This window comes from Oncorhynchus keta, chromosome 10, assembly GCF_023373465.1.
Source record: "Oncorhynchus keta strain PuntledgeMale-10-30-2019 chromosome 10, Oket_V2, whole genome shotgun sequence".
Lineage (NCBI taxonomy): Eukaryota > Metazoa > Chordata > Actinopteri > Salmoniformes > Salmonidae > Oncorhynchus > Oncorhynchus keta.
Window position 1 is genome coordinate 80,607,276 of NC_068430.1, and position 15,000 is coordinate 80,622,275.

A 15,000-nucleotide genomic window follows, 5' to 3' on the forward strand; every position below is an offset into this window, starting at 1 on the left:
GATATAGCTGGTGACTGAGGTGGTGTTCTCCTCAATGCCATTGGATGAATCCTGGAACATATTCCAGTCTGTAATAGTGAAACAGTCCTGTAGCTTAGCATCCGCGTCATCTGACCACTTCCATATTGAGAGTCACTGATACTTCCTGATTTATTTTCCGCTTGTTAGCAGGAATCAGGAGGAGGAGAGTTCTGGTCAGATTTGCCAAATGGAGGGCGATCGAGAGCTTTGTATGTGTCTCTGTGGGTGAAGTAAAGGTGGTCTAGAGTTCAATGATTTATTTTTTTAATCCTCTGGTTGCACATGTGATATGCTGGTAAAAATGATGTAAAACAGATTTAAGTTTGCCTGCATTAAAGTCCCCCCGGCCACTAGGAGCACCGCTTCAGGATGAGCATGTTCTTGTTTGCTTCATACAGCATGTTGAGTGTGGTCTTAGTGCCAGCATCTGTTTGTTGTGGTAAATAGACAGCTAAGGAAAATATAGATGAAAACTAGTGGTGTGGGGGCTGTGCTTTGGCAAAGTGGGTGTGGTTATATCCTTCCTGTTTGGCCCTGTCCGGGGGTGTCATCGGATGGGGCCACAGTGTCTCCTGACCCCTCCTGTCTCAGCCTCCAGTATTTATGCTGCAGTAGTTTGTGTGTTGGGGGGCTAGGGTCAGTTTGTTATATCTGGAGTACTTTCTCCTGTCCTATCCAGTGTCCTGTGTGAATTTAAGTATGCTCTCTCTAATTCTCTCTTTCTCTCTTTCTTTCTCTCTCTCGGAGGACCTGAGCCCTAGGACCATGCCTCAGGACTACCTGACATGATGACTCCTTGCTGTCCCCAGTCCACCTCCAGTTTCAACTGTTCTGCCTGTGATTATTATTATTTGACCCTGCTGGTCATTTATGAACATTTGAACATCTTGGCCATGTTCTGTTATAATCTCCACCCGGCACAGCCAGAAGAGGACTGGCCACCCCACATAGCCTGGTTCCTCTCTAGGTTTCTTCCTAGGTTTTGGCCTTTCTAGGGAGTTTTTCCTAGCCACCGTGCTTCTACACCTGCATTGCTTGCTGTTTGGGGTTTTTGGCTGGGTTTCTGTACAGCACTTTGAGATATCAGCTGATGTACGAAGGGCTATATAAATACATTTTATTTGATATGCTTTTGATTTGAACTAGATTGTTTGGCCAGCATCGGTTTGTGAGGACTTAAACACAGACAGACAGACAGACAGACAGACAGACACCTGCTTCTGCTGTTCCACACTGTAGCATCTCTTGTTCAAACAGGTCGTCTGGCTCTATCCCTCTGTTCAGCAGCTCCAGACGTCCATCAATAAACTGAAAAACAAAACCCAGTCAATGAACTGCTTTGTTAGTATATCATAGGGACTCCTATTCAACCCTGAGAAGATCATTCTACTGAATATCAATATGTTGCTAATAATAAACTTAGAACAGTTTGTTCTGTAATCCTGACAAAGACATAACAGTTGGATTGTTGTGACAATGAACACCTAAAGAAGTGGAGCTACATTACAGAATGTGGATTATTACAGAATGTGGATTATTGCAGAATGTGGATTATTACAGAATGTGGATTATTACAGAATGTGGATTATTACAGAATTTGGATTATTACAGAATGTGGATTATTACAGAATTTGGATTATTACAGAATTTGGATTATTACAGAATGTGGATTATTACAGAATTTGGATTATTACAGAATGTGGATTATTACAGAATTTGGATTATTACAGAATTTGGATTATTACAGAATGTGGATTATTACAGAATTTGGATTATTACAGAATGTGGATTATTACAGAATGTGGATTATTACAGAATTTGGATTATTACAGAATTTGGATTATTACAGAATGTGGATTATTACAGAATTTGGATTATTACAGAATGTGGATTATTACAGAATTTGGATTATTACAGAATGTGGATTATTACAGAATTTGGATTATTACAGAATTTGGATTATTACAGAATGTGGATTATTACAGAATTTGGATTATTACAGAATTTGGATTATTACAGAATGTGGATTATTGCAGAATGTGGATTATTACAGAATGTGGATTATTGCAGAATGTGGATTATTGCAGAATCTGGATTATTGCACAATGTGGATTATTACAGAATGTGGATTATTGCAGAATGTGGATTATTGCAGAATGTGGATTATTACAGAATGTGGATTATTGCAGAATCTGGATTATTGCAGAATGTGGATTATTACAGAATGTGGATTATTACAGAATGTGGATTATTGCAGAATGTGGATTATTGCAGAATGTGGATTATTGCAGAATGTGGATTATTACAGAATGTGGATTATTGCAGAATGTGGATTATTACAGAATGTGGATTATTACAGAATGTGGATGATTGCAGAATGTGAATTATTGCAGAATGTGGATTATTACAGAATGTGGATTATTACAGAATGTGGATTATTGCAGAATGTGGATTATTGCAGAATGTGGATTATTGCAGAATGTGGATTATTCTCAATTGCTGATGGTCAGACATCCAGACTACAAAAGACATTTTGATGTTTGTATGTTGACTAGTTCTTCATGTTTGTTTTACACCTCCACACTACGAGGACATTTGATATCCACATGTGTGTGTGCTACTTGTTCTCTTGTTTGTTTTACACCTCCACACTACGAAGACATTTGATATCCACATGTGTGTGTGCTACTTGTTCTCGTGTTTGTTTTACACCTCCACACTACGAGGACATTTGATATCCACATGTGGGTGTGCTACTTGTTCTCATGTTTGTTTTGTTATGGCATCCCCAGAACAACAGAGGGCAGCATTCTGTCTTGAGATGAACTCACCTGTTGGAAGAGCTGCAGGAGGAGGAGGGCACACACACACACACACACACACACACACACACACACACACACACACACACACACACACACACACACACACACACACACACACACACACACACACACACACACACACACACACACACACACACACACACACACACACACACACACACACACACACACACACACACACACACACACACACACACACACACACACACAGGTACCTGTTTGAAGAGCTGCAGATGGACAGCACTCTGTAGGAACTGTCTCATACTGGGAGACCTGTGGTCCAGGAAAACCTCCTCACAGAACATGATCTGACCATTCTACAGAGAGAGATGAGGGAGGGAGGAAGAGAGAGAGGGAGGGGGAGAGAGAGAGAGAGTTGGTGAAGAGAAGACACTTTATTGAAACAGGTGTCTGTATATACAGTATTATAGAGTATTCTACAGTATTATTGCATACAGAATAAAAAGCATCTTCACATTATTATATTTTAATGTTATGTATTCTAACGGCGTTCCCAAAGTATTCCAGAGTATTATTGTTCTAACCGTGTACCCAGAGTATTCCAGAGTATTACCATTCTAACCGTGTACCCAGAGTATTCCAGAGTATTACCATTCTAACCGTGTACCCAGAGTATTCCAGAGTATTACCATTCTAACTGTGTTCCCAGAGTATTCCAGAGTAGTATTGTTCTAACCGTGTTTCCAGAGTATTACCATTCTAACCGTGTACCCAGAGTATTCCAGAGTATTACCATTCTAACCGTGTACCCAGAGTATTCCAGAGTATTACCATTCTAACCGTGTACCCAGAGTATTCCAGAGTATTACCATTCTAACCGTGTACCCAGAGTATTCCAGAGTATTACCATTCTAACCGTGTTCCCAGAGTATTCCAGAGTATTATTGTTCTAACCGTGTTCCCAGAGTATTCCGAGTATTATTGTTCTAACCGTGTTCCCAGAGTATTATTGTTCTAACCGTGTTCCCAGAGTATTCCAGAGTATTATTGTTCTAACCGTGTTCCCAGAGTATTCAGAGTATTATTGTTCTAACCGTGTTCCCAGAGTATTCCAGAGTATTATTGTTCTAACCGTGTTTCCCTTCAGAGCGTCTCCATATCCTCCAAACAGCAGAACCTGAGCCCTGAGGAAGGCCTTGGCCACGCCCACACCTGCTGACGCTGCCTGGCGTTTCAGACACAACTTCAGACCTGATACCTGGTACACACACACACACACACACACACACACACACACACACACACACACACACACACACACACACACACACACACACACACACACACACACACACACACACACACACACACACACACACACACACACACACACACACGTTGTTACATAGACACATTGTTACACAGACACACAAGTCCACATGCAAGTTACACACACACATCTAAACTTGCTTACTTGCTCAAATGCACAGGTTCGTGAAAGCAGGCATGCAACACACACACACACACACACACACACACACACACACACACACACACACACACACACACACACACACACACACACACACACACACAGACACAGACACAGACACAGACACAGACACACACATTCACATTACCACATCTGCTGGTATCTTCTTCAGGTCTTCGAAGGGAGACTCTATAGTGTTGGTGTCTACATTCAGAATCACCACGTCCTCTAACCCCCGGCTTCTCACTCTCTGGATCAATACATCAACACATTAATCAATACATCAATCAATACATCAATCAACTAATCAATCAGTCAGTCAACCAACTAACTAATCAATCAGTCAGTCAACCAACCCACCAATCAACTAATCAATCAATCAATCAGTCAGTCAACAAACCAACTAATCAATCAGTCAGTCAGTAAGTCCACAAAAACAGTCTGTCCGTCTGTCCACCCGTCTGTCCATCAGTCAGTTATTGTCCGATGTGGTCTCACAGTATACTGTATGGTTCATACTGCCCTGCAGGTCCTGGCTGCTTGTCAGAGGGATGAAACACCATTAGAACCTTATGGAAACCATGGAGATGCTGTAGTTACTGTACCTCTGTCAGACTGGAGTGGACTCCTATGAGGAAGGGCATCGGAGCACTGAGAGACAGACAGACAGAGAGAGGTTGAGTGCTTTAACATATACATATCTGTGTGTGTGTGTGTGTGTGTGTTCTCTCTCTCTGACCAGCAGTAGTCCAGTAGGTGTGTGTGTGTGTTCTCTCTCTCTGACCAGCAGTAATCCAGTAGGTGTGTGCGTGTGTGTGTGTTTTCTCTCTCTCTGACCAGCAGTAGTCCAGTAGGTGTGTGTGTGTTCTCTCTCTCTCTGACCAGCAGTAGTCCAGTAGGTGTGTGTGTGTGTGTGTGTGTGTGTGTGTGTGTGTTCTCTCTCTCTGACCAGCAGTAGTCCAGTAGGTGTGTGTGTGTGTTCTCTCTCTCTGATCAGCAGTAGTCCAGTAGGTGTGTGTGTGTGTGTTTTCTCTCTCTGACCAGCAGTAGTCCAGTAGGTGTGTGTGTGTGTTCTCTCTCTCTGATCAGCAGTAGTCCAGTAGGTGTGTGTGTGTGTGTTTTCTCTCTCTCTGACCAGCAGTAGTCCAGTAGGTGTGTGTGTGTGTGTGTTTTCTCTCTCTCTGACCAGCAGTAGTCCAGTAGGTGTGTGTGTGTGTGTTTTCTCTCTCTCTGACCAGCAGTAGTCCAGTAGGTGTGGGGGCAGGACAGGTATGAAGATGTGTTGCCAGTACATGGGGTAGAGCACAGCACTGAGGGCATGAACACACGCTGTCAACTGGAGCAGAGAGACGGGGAGAGAGAGAGGTGGGAGGGAGAGACAGAGGGGGGAGAGAGAGGGAGGAAGGGAGGAGAGAGAGAGAGTTGGAAGGGAGGGAGAGAGGTGGAAGGGAGAGAGGGAGGTGGGAGGGAGGGAGAGACAGAGGGGGGAGAGAGAGAGGTGGGAGGGAGGGAGAGAGGGAGGAGAGAGGGAGGTGGGAGGGAGAGACAGAGGGGGGAGAGAGAGAGAGAGAGAGAGGTGGGAGGGAGAGACAGAGGGGGGAGAGAGTAGGAGGAGAGAGAGAGGTGGAAGGGAGGGAGAGAGATGGGAGGGAGGGAGCCCAATCAGAACAGCATACATTTATGTTAGAAATTACGGAAAGCAACTTTTGAGAAAGGGTTGAATTAAGTTTTGTGAGTTGTTGAGGTGTAGTGTGTGTGTGTATTCTCACTGTGCTGAGTTTGCTGGAGAGGATGAGGATGCGTCTCTCAAACAACATGCTGGCATAGAGCTGGAGGAGGTTAGACACATCTACCGCTACCACCAACTCTGTCAGGTTCCTCTGTAACACACACACACACACACACACACACACACACACACACACACACACACACACACACACACACACACACACACACACACACACACACACACACACACACACACACACACACACACACACACACACACACACACACACACACACACACACACACACACCACGGTATTAAAACAATAGGTACCACTTAACTTAAAGCATTCAGGTACCGCTGTACTGTAAGACCTGTCGTTACCATGGAGACTTTATAATGTCTTATCTTCCTGTAGTGATCTCTCTGTCAATGTTAAGAAAGGGGTCATCTATGAGATGTATAATCAACATTAAGACAGGAGTCATCTATGAGATGTATAGTATAATCAATGTTAAGACAGGTCATCTATGAGATGTATAGTATAATCAATGTTAAGACAGGTCATCTATGAGATGTATAGTATAATCAATGTTGAGACAGGGGTCATCTATGAGATGTGTAGTATAATCAATGTCAAGACAGGGGTCATCTATGAGATGTATAGTATAATCAATGTCAAGACAGGGGTCATCTATGAGATGTATAATCAACGTCAAGACAGGGGTCATCTATGAGATGTATAATCAATGTCAAGACAGGGGTCATCTATGAGATGTATAATCAATGTCAAGACAGGGGTCATCTATGAGATGTATAGTATAATCAATGTTAAGACAGGGGTCATCTATGAGATGTATAGTATAATCAATGTTAAGACAGGGGTCATCTATGAGATGTATAGTATAATCAATGTTAAGACAGGGGTCATCTATGAGATGTATAATCAACGTTAAGACAGGGGTCATCTATGAGATGTATAGTATAATCAATGTCAAGACAGGGGTCATCTATGAGATGTATAATCAATGTTAAGACAGGGGTCATCTATGAGATGTATAATCAATGTTAAGACAGGGGTCATCTATGAGATGTATAATCAATGTTAAGACAGGGGTCATCTATGAGATGTATAATCAATGTTAAGACAGGGGTCATCTATGAGATGTATAGTATAATCAATGTCAAGACAGGGGTCATCTATGAGATGTATAATCAATGTCAAGACAGGGGTCATCTATGAGATGTATAGTATAATCAATGTTAAGACAGGGGTCATCTATGAGATGTATAGTATAATCAACGTTAAGACAGGGGTCATCTATGAGATGTATAATCAATGTTAAGACAGGGGTCATCTATGAGATGTATAATCAATGTTAAGACAGGGGTCATCTATGAGATGTATAATCAATGTCAAGACAGGGGTCATCTATGAGATGTATAATCAATGTCAAGACAGGGGTCATCTATGAGATGTATAATCAATGTCAAGACAGGGGTCATCTATGAGATGTATAATCAATGTCAAGACACTGGTCATCTATGAGATGTATAATCAATGTTAAGACAGGGGTCATCTATGAGATGTATAATCAATGTCAAGACAGGGGTCATCTATGAGATGTATAATCAATGTCAAGACAGGGGTCATCTATGAGATGTATAATCAATGTCAAGACACTGGTCATCTATGAGATGTATAATCAATGTTAAGACAGGGGTCATCTATGAGATGTATAGTATAATCAACGTTAAGACAGGGGTCATCTATGAGATGTATAATCAATGTTAAGACAGGGGTCATCTATGAGATGTATAATCAATGTTAAGACAGGGGTCATCTATGAGATGTATAATCAACGTTAAGACAGGGGTAATCTATGAGATGTATAGTATAATCAATGTTAAGACAGGGGTCATCTATGAGATGTATAATCAACGTTAAGACAGGGGTCATCTATGAGATGTATAGTATAATCAATGTCAAGACGGGTCATCTATGAGATGTATAATCAACGTTAAGACAGGGGTCATCTATGAGATGTATAGTATAATCAATGTCAAGACAGGGGTCATCTATGAGATGTATAATCAATGTCAAGACAGTGGTCATCTATGAGATGTATAATCAATGTCAAGACACTGGTCATCTATGAGATGTATAGTATAATCAATGTTAAGACAGGGGTCATCTATGAGATGTATATACTTATCGCTGGAAACGGACTAATTGCCTTGAGCATATTTTAGTATGTTTGTACTCATATAAGTAGCCTAGCAACAGTAAAGAATGTGTTCTGAGTCAGATGGAATGATCTACACTATGTGTAAAGGGGGCCAGTCTCTAAACATGATCTTTCCATAACGGTGAGGTAGGAGGCACGTGTTAGAGCTAATAGATTTTAAACTACTGCCCTGTAGCACTGTCTTATAGCTGTTCTATGTCATTATATTATCTCTGTATGTTATAGCTTCGCTGATCTATATCATTATATTATCTCTGTATGATATAGCTTCACTGTTAAATATCATTATATTATCTCTGTATGTTATAACTTCACTGGTCTATATCATTATATTATCTCTGTATGTTATAGCTTCGCTGATCTATATCATTATATTATCTCTGCATGTTATAGCTTCACTGTTAAATATCATTATATTATCTCTGTATGTTATAGCTTCGCTGATCTATATCATTATATTATCTCTGTATGATATAGCTTCACTGTTAAATATCATTATATTATCTCTGCATGTTATAGCTTCACTGTTAAATATCATTATATTATCTCTGTATGATATAGCTTCACTGTTAAATATCATTATATTATCTCTGTATGTTATAGCTTCGCTGATCTATATCATTATATTATCTCAGTGTTATAGCTTCACTGGTCTATATCATTATATTATCTCTGTATGTTATAACTTCACTGTTTTATATCATTATATTATCTCTGTATGTTATAGCTTCGCTGATCTATATCATTATATTATCTCTGTATGATATAGCTTCACTGTTAAATATCATTATATTATCTCTGTATGTTATAGCTTCGCTGATCTATATCATTATATTATCTCAGTGTTATAGCTTCACTGGTCTATATCATTATATTATCTCTGTGTTATAGCTTCACTGTTTTATATCATTATATTATCTCTGTATGTTATAGCTTCACTGTTTTATATCATTATATTATCTCTGTGTTATAGCTTCACTGTTTTATATCATTATATTATCTCTGTATGTTATAACTTCACTGGTCTATATCATTATATTATCTCTGTATGTTATAGCTTCACTGTTTTATATCATTATATTATCTCTGTATGTTATAACTTCACTGGTCTATATCATTATATTATCTCTGTATGTTATAGCTTCACTTTTATAGTTCATTATATTATCTCTGTATGTTATGCATCATTATATCCACTTGACTGTGAATAGATTGCTTATTCTCAGAAATAGCTCTTTGTGTCTGAGAAGGATAATTATCTGGTGGACTGTGGCAGGCTGCCAGAATGTGCACTCCCTCGTCTCAAAGCCTCTCCTGACTGATAAGAAGTGGACTGTGGCAGGCTGCCAGAATGTGCACTCCCTAGTCTCAAAGCCTCTCCTGACTGATAAGAAGTGGACTGTGGCAGGCTGCCAGAATGTGCACTCCCTCGTCTCAAAGCCTCTCCTGACTGATAAGAAGTGGACTGTGGCAGGCTGCCAGAATGTGCACTCCCTCGTCTCAAAGCCTCTCCTGACTGATAAGAAGTGGACTGTGGCAGGCTGCCAGAATGTGCACTCCCTAGTCTCAAAGCCTCTCCTGACTGATAAGAAGTGGACTGTGGCAGGCTGCCAGAATGTGCACTCCCTAGTCTCAAAGCCTCTCCTGACTGATAAGAAGTGGACTGTGGCAGGCTGCCAGAATGTGCACTCCCTAGTCTCAAAGCCTCTCCTGACTGATAAGAAGTGGACTGTGGCAGGCTGCCAGAATGTGCACTCCCTAGTCTCAAAGCCTCAAAGCCTCCTGACTGATAAGAAGTGGACTGTGGCAGGCTGCCAGAATGTGCACTCCCTAGTCTCAAAGCCTCTCCTGACTGATAAGAAGTGGACTGTGGCAGGCTGCCAGAATGTGCACTCCCTAGTCTCAAAGCCTCTCCTGACTGATAAGAAGTGGACTGTGGCAGGCTGCCAGAATGTGCACTCCCTCGTCTCAAAGCCTCTGACAAGAAGACAGGGAAGACAGGGAGGTGAGTGGAGGAGAACCGAAGGTTCTGGACTCAAACTCGGACAATAACCCCACCTGCCTAACAATTCATTGTTTTTCGACACAGGAGGGGGGTCTGTTTGGGAAGAGGGGGGGTGTTCAGGGGCGGGTAGTCAGAAGTTGTAAATATATGTGATTGTGACGTCATATCTTGTCTTTGCAGCTGTACGACCCAGTGTGGTGAATACATCTGTACGACCCAGTGTGGTGAATACATCTAACATCTGTACGACCCAGTGTGGTGAATACATCTGTACGACCCAGTGTGGTGAATACATCTAACATCTGTACGACCCAGTGTGGTGAATACATCTGTACGACCCAGTGTGGTGAATACATCTGTACGACCCAGTGTGGTGAATACATCTAACATCTGTACGACCCAGTGTGGTGAATACATCTAACATCTGTACGACCCAGTGTGGTGAATACATCTGTACGACCCAGTGTGGTGAATACATCTAACATCTGTACGACCCAGTGTGGTGAATACATCTAACATCTGTACCACCCAGTGTGGTGAATACATCTAACATCTGTACCACCCAGTGTGGTGAATACATCTGTACCACCCAGTGTGGTGAATAAAACAGCATTAATCGCTCTTCTGAGTTTGACTTGAATTTGTAGCAGAATTTAGAATCAAACACTATTATCAATGTACCAACAGCAGTAGCATTATGGTTCAGATACACTGTAGATCAAACTCATTCCATGGAGGGCCTCGTGTCTGCTGGATTATGGGTTTTCCTTTCAATTAAGACCGAGACAAGCAGGTGGGGGGAGTTTCTTACTAATTAAGGACCTTACTTCATCAATCAAGTTCAAGGTAGGAGAAATGAACAGCAGACACTCAGCCCTCCATGGAATGAGTTTGACACGTAGATCATTACAACAGTGTATTATAGTGACAGCCAACTAACACTGTCAGGGATGGAGGGGAGCCCTCTGGGGTCAGGGTCAGGGTCAGGGTCAGGGTTAGGGTAAGGCTCAGGGTCAGGGTTAGGGTCAGGGTCAGGGTTAGGGTTAGGGTTAGGGTCAGGGTCAGGGTCAGTGTTAGTGTCAGGGTTAGGGTCAGGGTCAGTGTTAGTGTCAGGGTCAGGGTTAGGATCAGGGTCAGGGTTAGGGTCAGGGTTAGTGTCAGGGTCAGTGTTAGTGTCAGGGTCAGGGTTAGGATCAGGGTCAGGGTTAGGGTCAGGGTTAGGGTCAGGGTTAGGGTCAAGGTTAGGGTCAGGGTTAGTGTCAGGGTCAGGGTTAGGGTCAGGGTCAGGGTTAGGGTCAGGGTTAGGGTTAGGGTTAGGGTTAGGGTCAGGGTTAGGGTCAGGGTTAGGGTCAGGGTCAGGGTTAGGGTTAGGGTCAGGGTTAGTGTCAGGGTCAGGGTTAGGATCAGGGTCAGGGTTAGGGTTAGGGTCAGGGTCAGGGTCAAGGTTAGGGTTAGGGTTAGGGTCAGGGTTAGGGTCAGGGTTAGGGTCAGGGTCAGGATCAGGGTTAGGATCAGGGTCAGGGTTAGGGTCAGGGTCAGTGTTAGTGTCAGGGTCAGGGTCAGGGTTAGGGTCAGGGTTAGTGTCAGGGTCAGGGTTAGTGTTAGTGTCAGGGTCAGGGTTAGGGTCAGGGTCAGTGTTAGTGTCAGGGTTAAGGTCAGGGTTAGTGTCAGGGTCAGGGTCAGGGTCAGGGTTAGGATCAGGGTTAGGGTCAGGGTTAGTGTCAGGGTCAGTGTTAGTGTCAGGGTCAGGGTTAGGATCAGGGTCAGGGTTAGGGTCAGGGTTAGGGTCAGGGTCAGGATCAGGGTTAGGGTCAGGATCAGGGTCAGGGTTAGGATCAGGGTCAGGGTTAGGGTCAGGGTCAGGGTTAGGGTCAGGGTTAGGGTCAGGATCAGGATCAGGGTTAGGGTCAGGGTCAGGATCAGGGTCAGGGTTAGGATCAGGGTCAGTGTTAGGGTCAGGATCAGGGTTAGGGTCAGGATCAGGGTCAGGGTTAGGATCAGGGTCAGGGTCAGGGTTAGGGTCAGGGTTAGGGTCAGGGTCAGGATCAGGGTTAGGGTCAGGATCAGGATCAGGGTCAGGGTTAGGGTCAGGGTCAGGGTCAGGATCAGGGTTAGGGTCAGGGTTAGGGTTAGGGTCAGGGTCAGGATCAGGGTTAGGGTCAGGATCAGGGTCAGGGTTAGGGTCAGGGTTAATGTATTACAGTGACAGCAGACTCACACTCTCAGGGATGGAAGGGAGTCCTCTGGGGTCTGGAGCGATGAAGTACGGGACCTGGGGAAGAAGGGAAGAAGGAGCAGTTAGTTTCCATCCCAAATGGCACCCTATTCCAGAAGTGCACTATTTCTGACCACGGCGCATAGGGCTCTATGCAGGGAATAAGATGCCATTTGAGGTGCAGTCCTAGTCAGAAAGAACAACATCTGGGTGTATGTTAGTACTGGTAGACCCATCATGATCCTGTTATCAGGTCTGGTTCTGAGAGATGATCTTGAGAGAACCAGGGTTCACCGAGTGACCAGATGATTTAGATTTTTAATTTGTCTAGTTTTAGGTGTTAACTATGTCTTGGTTTAGTAGTAGATTAGGTTATAGGTATTAATCCAAACCAGGTTATAGGTTATAGGTTTTAATCCAGACCAGGTTTTAGGTTATAGGTGTTAAAGGTGCTAATCCAGAACAGGTTTTAGGTTCTAGGTGTTAATCCAGACCAGGTTATAGGTTATAGGTGTTAATCCAGACCAGGTTATAGGTTATAGGTGTTAATCCAGACCAGGTTATAGGTGTTAATCCAGACCAGGTTTTAGGTGCTAATCCAAACCAGGTTAAAGGTTATAGGTGTTAATGCAGACCAAATTTTAGGTTATAAGTGTTAATCCAGACCAGGTTATATGTTATAGGTGTTAATCCAGACCAGGTATTAAGTGTTAATCCAAACCAGGTTATAGGTGCTAATCCAGACCAGGTTTTAGGTTCTAGGTGTTAATCCAGACCAGGTTATAGGTTATAGGTGTTAATCCAGACCAGGTTATAGGTTATAGGTGTTAATCCAGACCAGGTTATAGGTGCTAATCCAGACCAGGTTATAGGTGTTAATCCAGACCAGGTTATAGGTTATAGATGTTAATCCAGACCAGGTTATAGGTGCTAATCCAGACCAGGTTATAGGTTATAGGTGTTAATCCAGACCAGGTTGTAGGTGCTAATCCAGACCAGGTTATAGGTGTTAATCCAGACCAGGTTTTAGGTTAAAGGTGTTAATCCAGATCAGGTTTTAGGTTCTAGGTGTTAGTGCAGCAGACCAGTTTTAAGGTTCTAGTAGGTGTTAGTCCAGACCAGGTTTTAGGTTCTAAGTGTTATGATGGACCAGGTTTTAGTTTCTAGCTGTTAGCCCAGACCAATTTTTAGGTTCTAGGTGTTAGTCCAGGCCATGCTTAGGTTCTCGGTGTTAAAACAGACCAAGTTTTAGGTTCTAGGTGTTAGTCCAGACCAGGTTTTAGGTTCTAGGTGTTAGTCCAGACCAGGTTTTAGGTTCTAGGTGTTAGTCCAGACCAGATTTTAGGTTCTAGGTGTTAGTCCAGACCAGGCTTTAGGTTCTCGGTGTTAAAACAGACCAGGTCTTAGGTTCTAGTTGTTAGTCCAGACCGAGCAGGGTTCCAGGACTCACCCCTTCCTGCCCCTTCCCCGGAGTGAGGGGGGCATGTCCAGGAGGGCGGGGCATCTCTGTCCTGACCAATAGCTTCTCTCCCTCAGAGAGAAACACAACACACTACCACACAGCCCAGAAAACCCCTCTATCTAATAACAAATCCACACGATACACTACAACACAGACAACAGTTTAAATGACAACCGCGTAATGTAATATGATTGTGTTTCCAATATAATGGGTTGGAATTGGAATTTCCACTTGGAATTAGAATAGATGGGACAGTTGTGATGAATAGACTAGTTGAGGCTTACCAGCTGCAGAGTGACAGAGCCGACAGCCAATGGCAGGGGATGTGTGTAGAGGGCGCCCAGCAGTTCTCGCATCTCATTGGTCTGTTGAGAAGCAAGCGATACTCGTGAAACACTATTGAAATACTTTTGAAACACTAATGAAATACTTTTGAAACACTAATTAAATGCTTATGAAATACTAATTAAATTGACTTGACAAAGAAAAGCCAGGAAAATGTGTGAAGGAACTTGACTGTAAAGAACTGTAGACACAATACAGTCCAGGTTAAAGCAGGGGTGTCAAACTCATCCCATGAAGAAAATGAATATGTTTTATTGTCCTACACCAGGTAGGTGCAGATGTTTTATTGTCCCACACCAGGTAGGTGCAGATGTTTTATTGTCCTACACCAGGTAGGTGCAGATGTTTTATTGTCCTACACCAGGTAGGTGCAGATGTTTTATTGTCCCACACCAGGTAGGTGCAGATGTTTTATTGTCCCACACCAGGTAGGTGCAGATGTTTTATTGCCCTACACCAGGTAGGTGCAGATGTTTTATTGTCCCACACCAGGTAGGTGCAGATGTTTTATTGTCCTACACCAGGTAGGTGCAGATGTTTTATTGTCCCACACCAGGTAGGTGCAGATGTTTTATTGCCCTACACCAGGTAGGTGCAGATGTTTTATTGTCCCACACCAGGTAGGTGCAGATGTTTTATTGTCCTACACCAGGTAGGTGCAGATGTTTTATTG

At 42.9% G+C, this 15,000-nt stretch overlaps 1 protein-coding gene and 1 long non-coding RNA gene across 3 annotated transcripts in view; one reads left to right on the forward strand and one right to left on the reverse strand.

The window, feature by feature from the left end:
* Positions 1-371: 371 nt before the first annotated feature.
* LOC118383520 (DENN domain-containing protein 1B-like) overlaps positions 372-15,000 on the reverse strand; it is a 27,321-nt gene continuing 12,692 nt past the window's right edge. Inside the window, exons 8-18 of the mRNA XM_052526118.1 lie at positions 14,267-14,347; positions 13,971-14,051; positions 12,524-12,577; positions 6,090-6,200; positions 5,556-5,656; positions 4,926-4,971; positions 4,469-4,570; positions 3,961-4,086; positions 3,083-3,184; positions 1,236-1,329; positions 372-409 (exon numbers count right to left, since the gene is read on the reverse strand). Of these exons, the coding sequence (XP_052382078.1) occupies positions 372-409; positions 1,236-1,329; positions 3,083-3,184; positions 3,961-4,086; positions 4,469-4,570; positions 4,926-4,971; positions 5,556-5,656; positions 6,090-6,200; positions 12,524-12,577; positions 13,971-14,051; positions 14,267-14,347 (936 nt within the window). The remainder of the gene's footprint in view (positions 410-1,235; positions 1,330-3,082; positions 3,185-3,960; positions 4,087-4,468; positions 4,571-4,925; positions 4,972-5,555; positions 5,657-6,089; positions 6,201-12,523; positions 12,578-13,970; positions 14,052-14,266; positions 14,348-15,000) is intronic.
* LOC127932518 (uncharacterized) overlaps positions 14,355-15,000 on the forward strand; it is a 1,665-nt gene continuing 1,019 nt past the window's right edge. The window contains exons 1-3 of one of the 2 annotated variants that reach the window (XR_008145791.1): positions 14,355-14,595; positions 14,628-14,755; positions 14,788-15,000. The exon at positions 14,788-15,000 is cut by the window's right edge and continues 1,019 nt beyond it. This is a non-coding gene — a long non-coding RNA (uncharacterized LOC127932518). The remainder of the gene's footprint in view (positions 14,596-14,627; positions 14,756-14,787) is intronic. The other variant, XR_008145790.1, reaches the window with a different exon arrangement.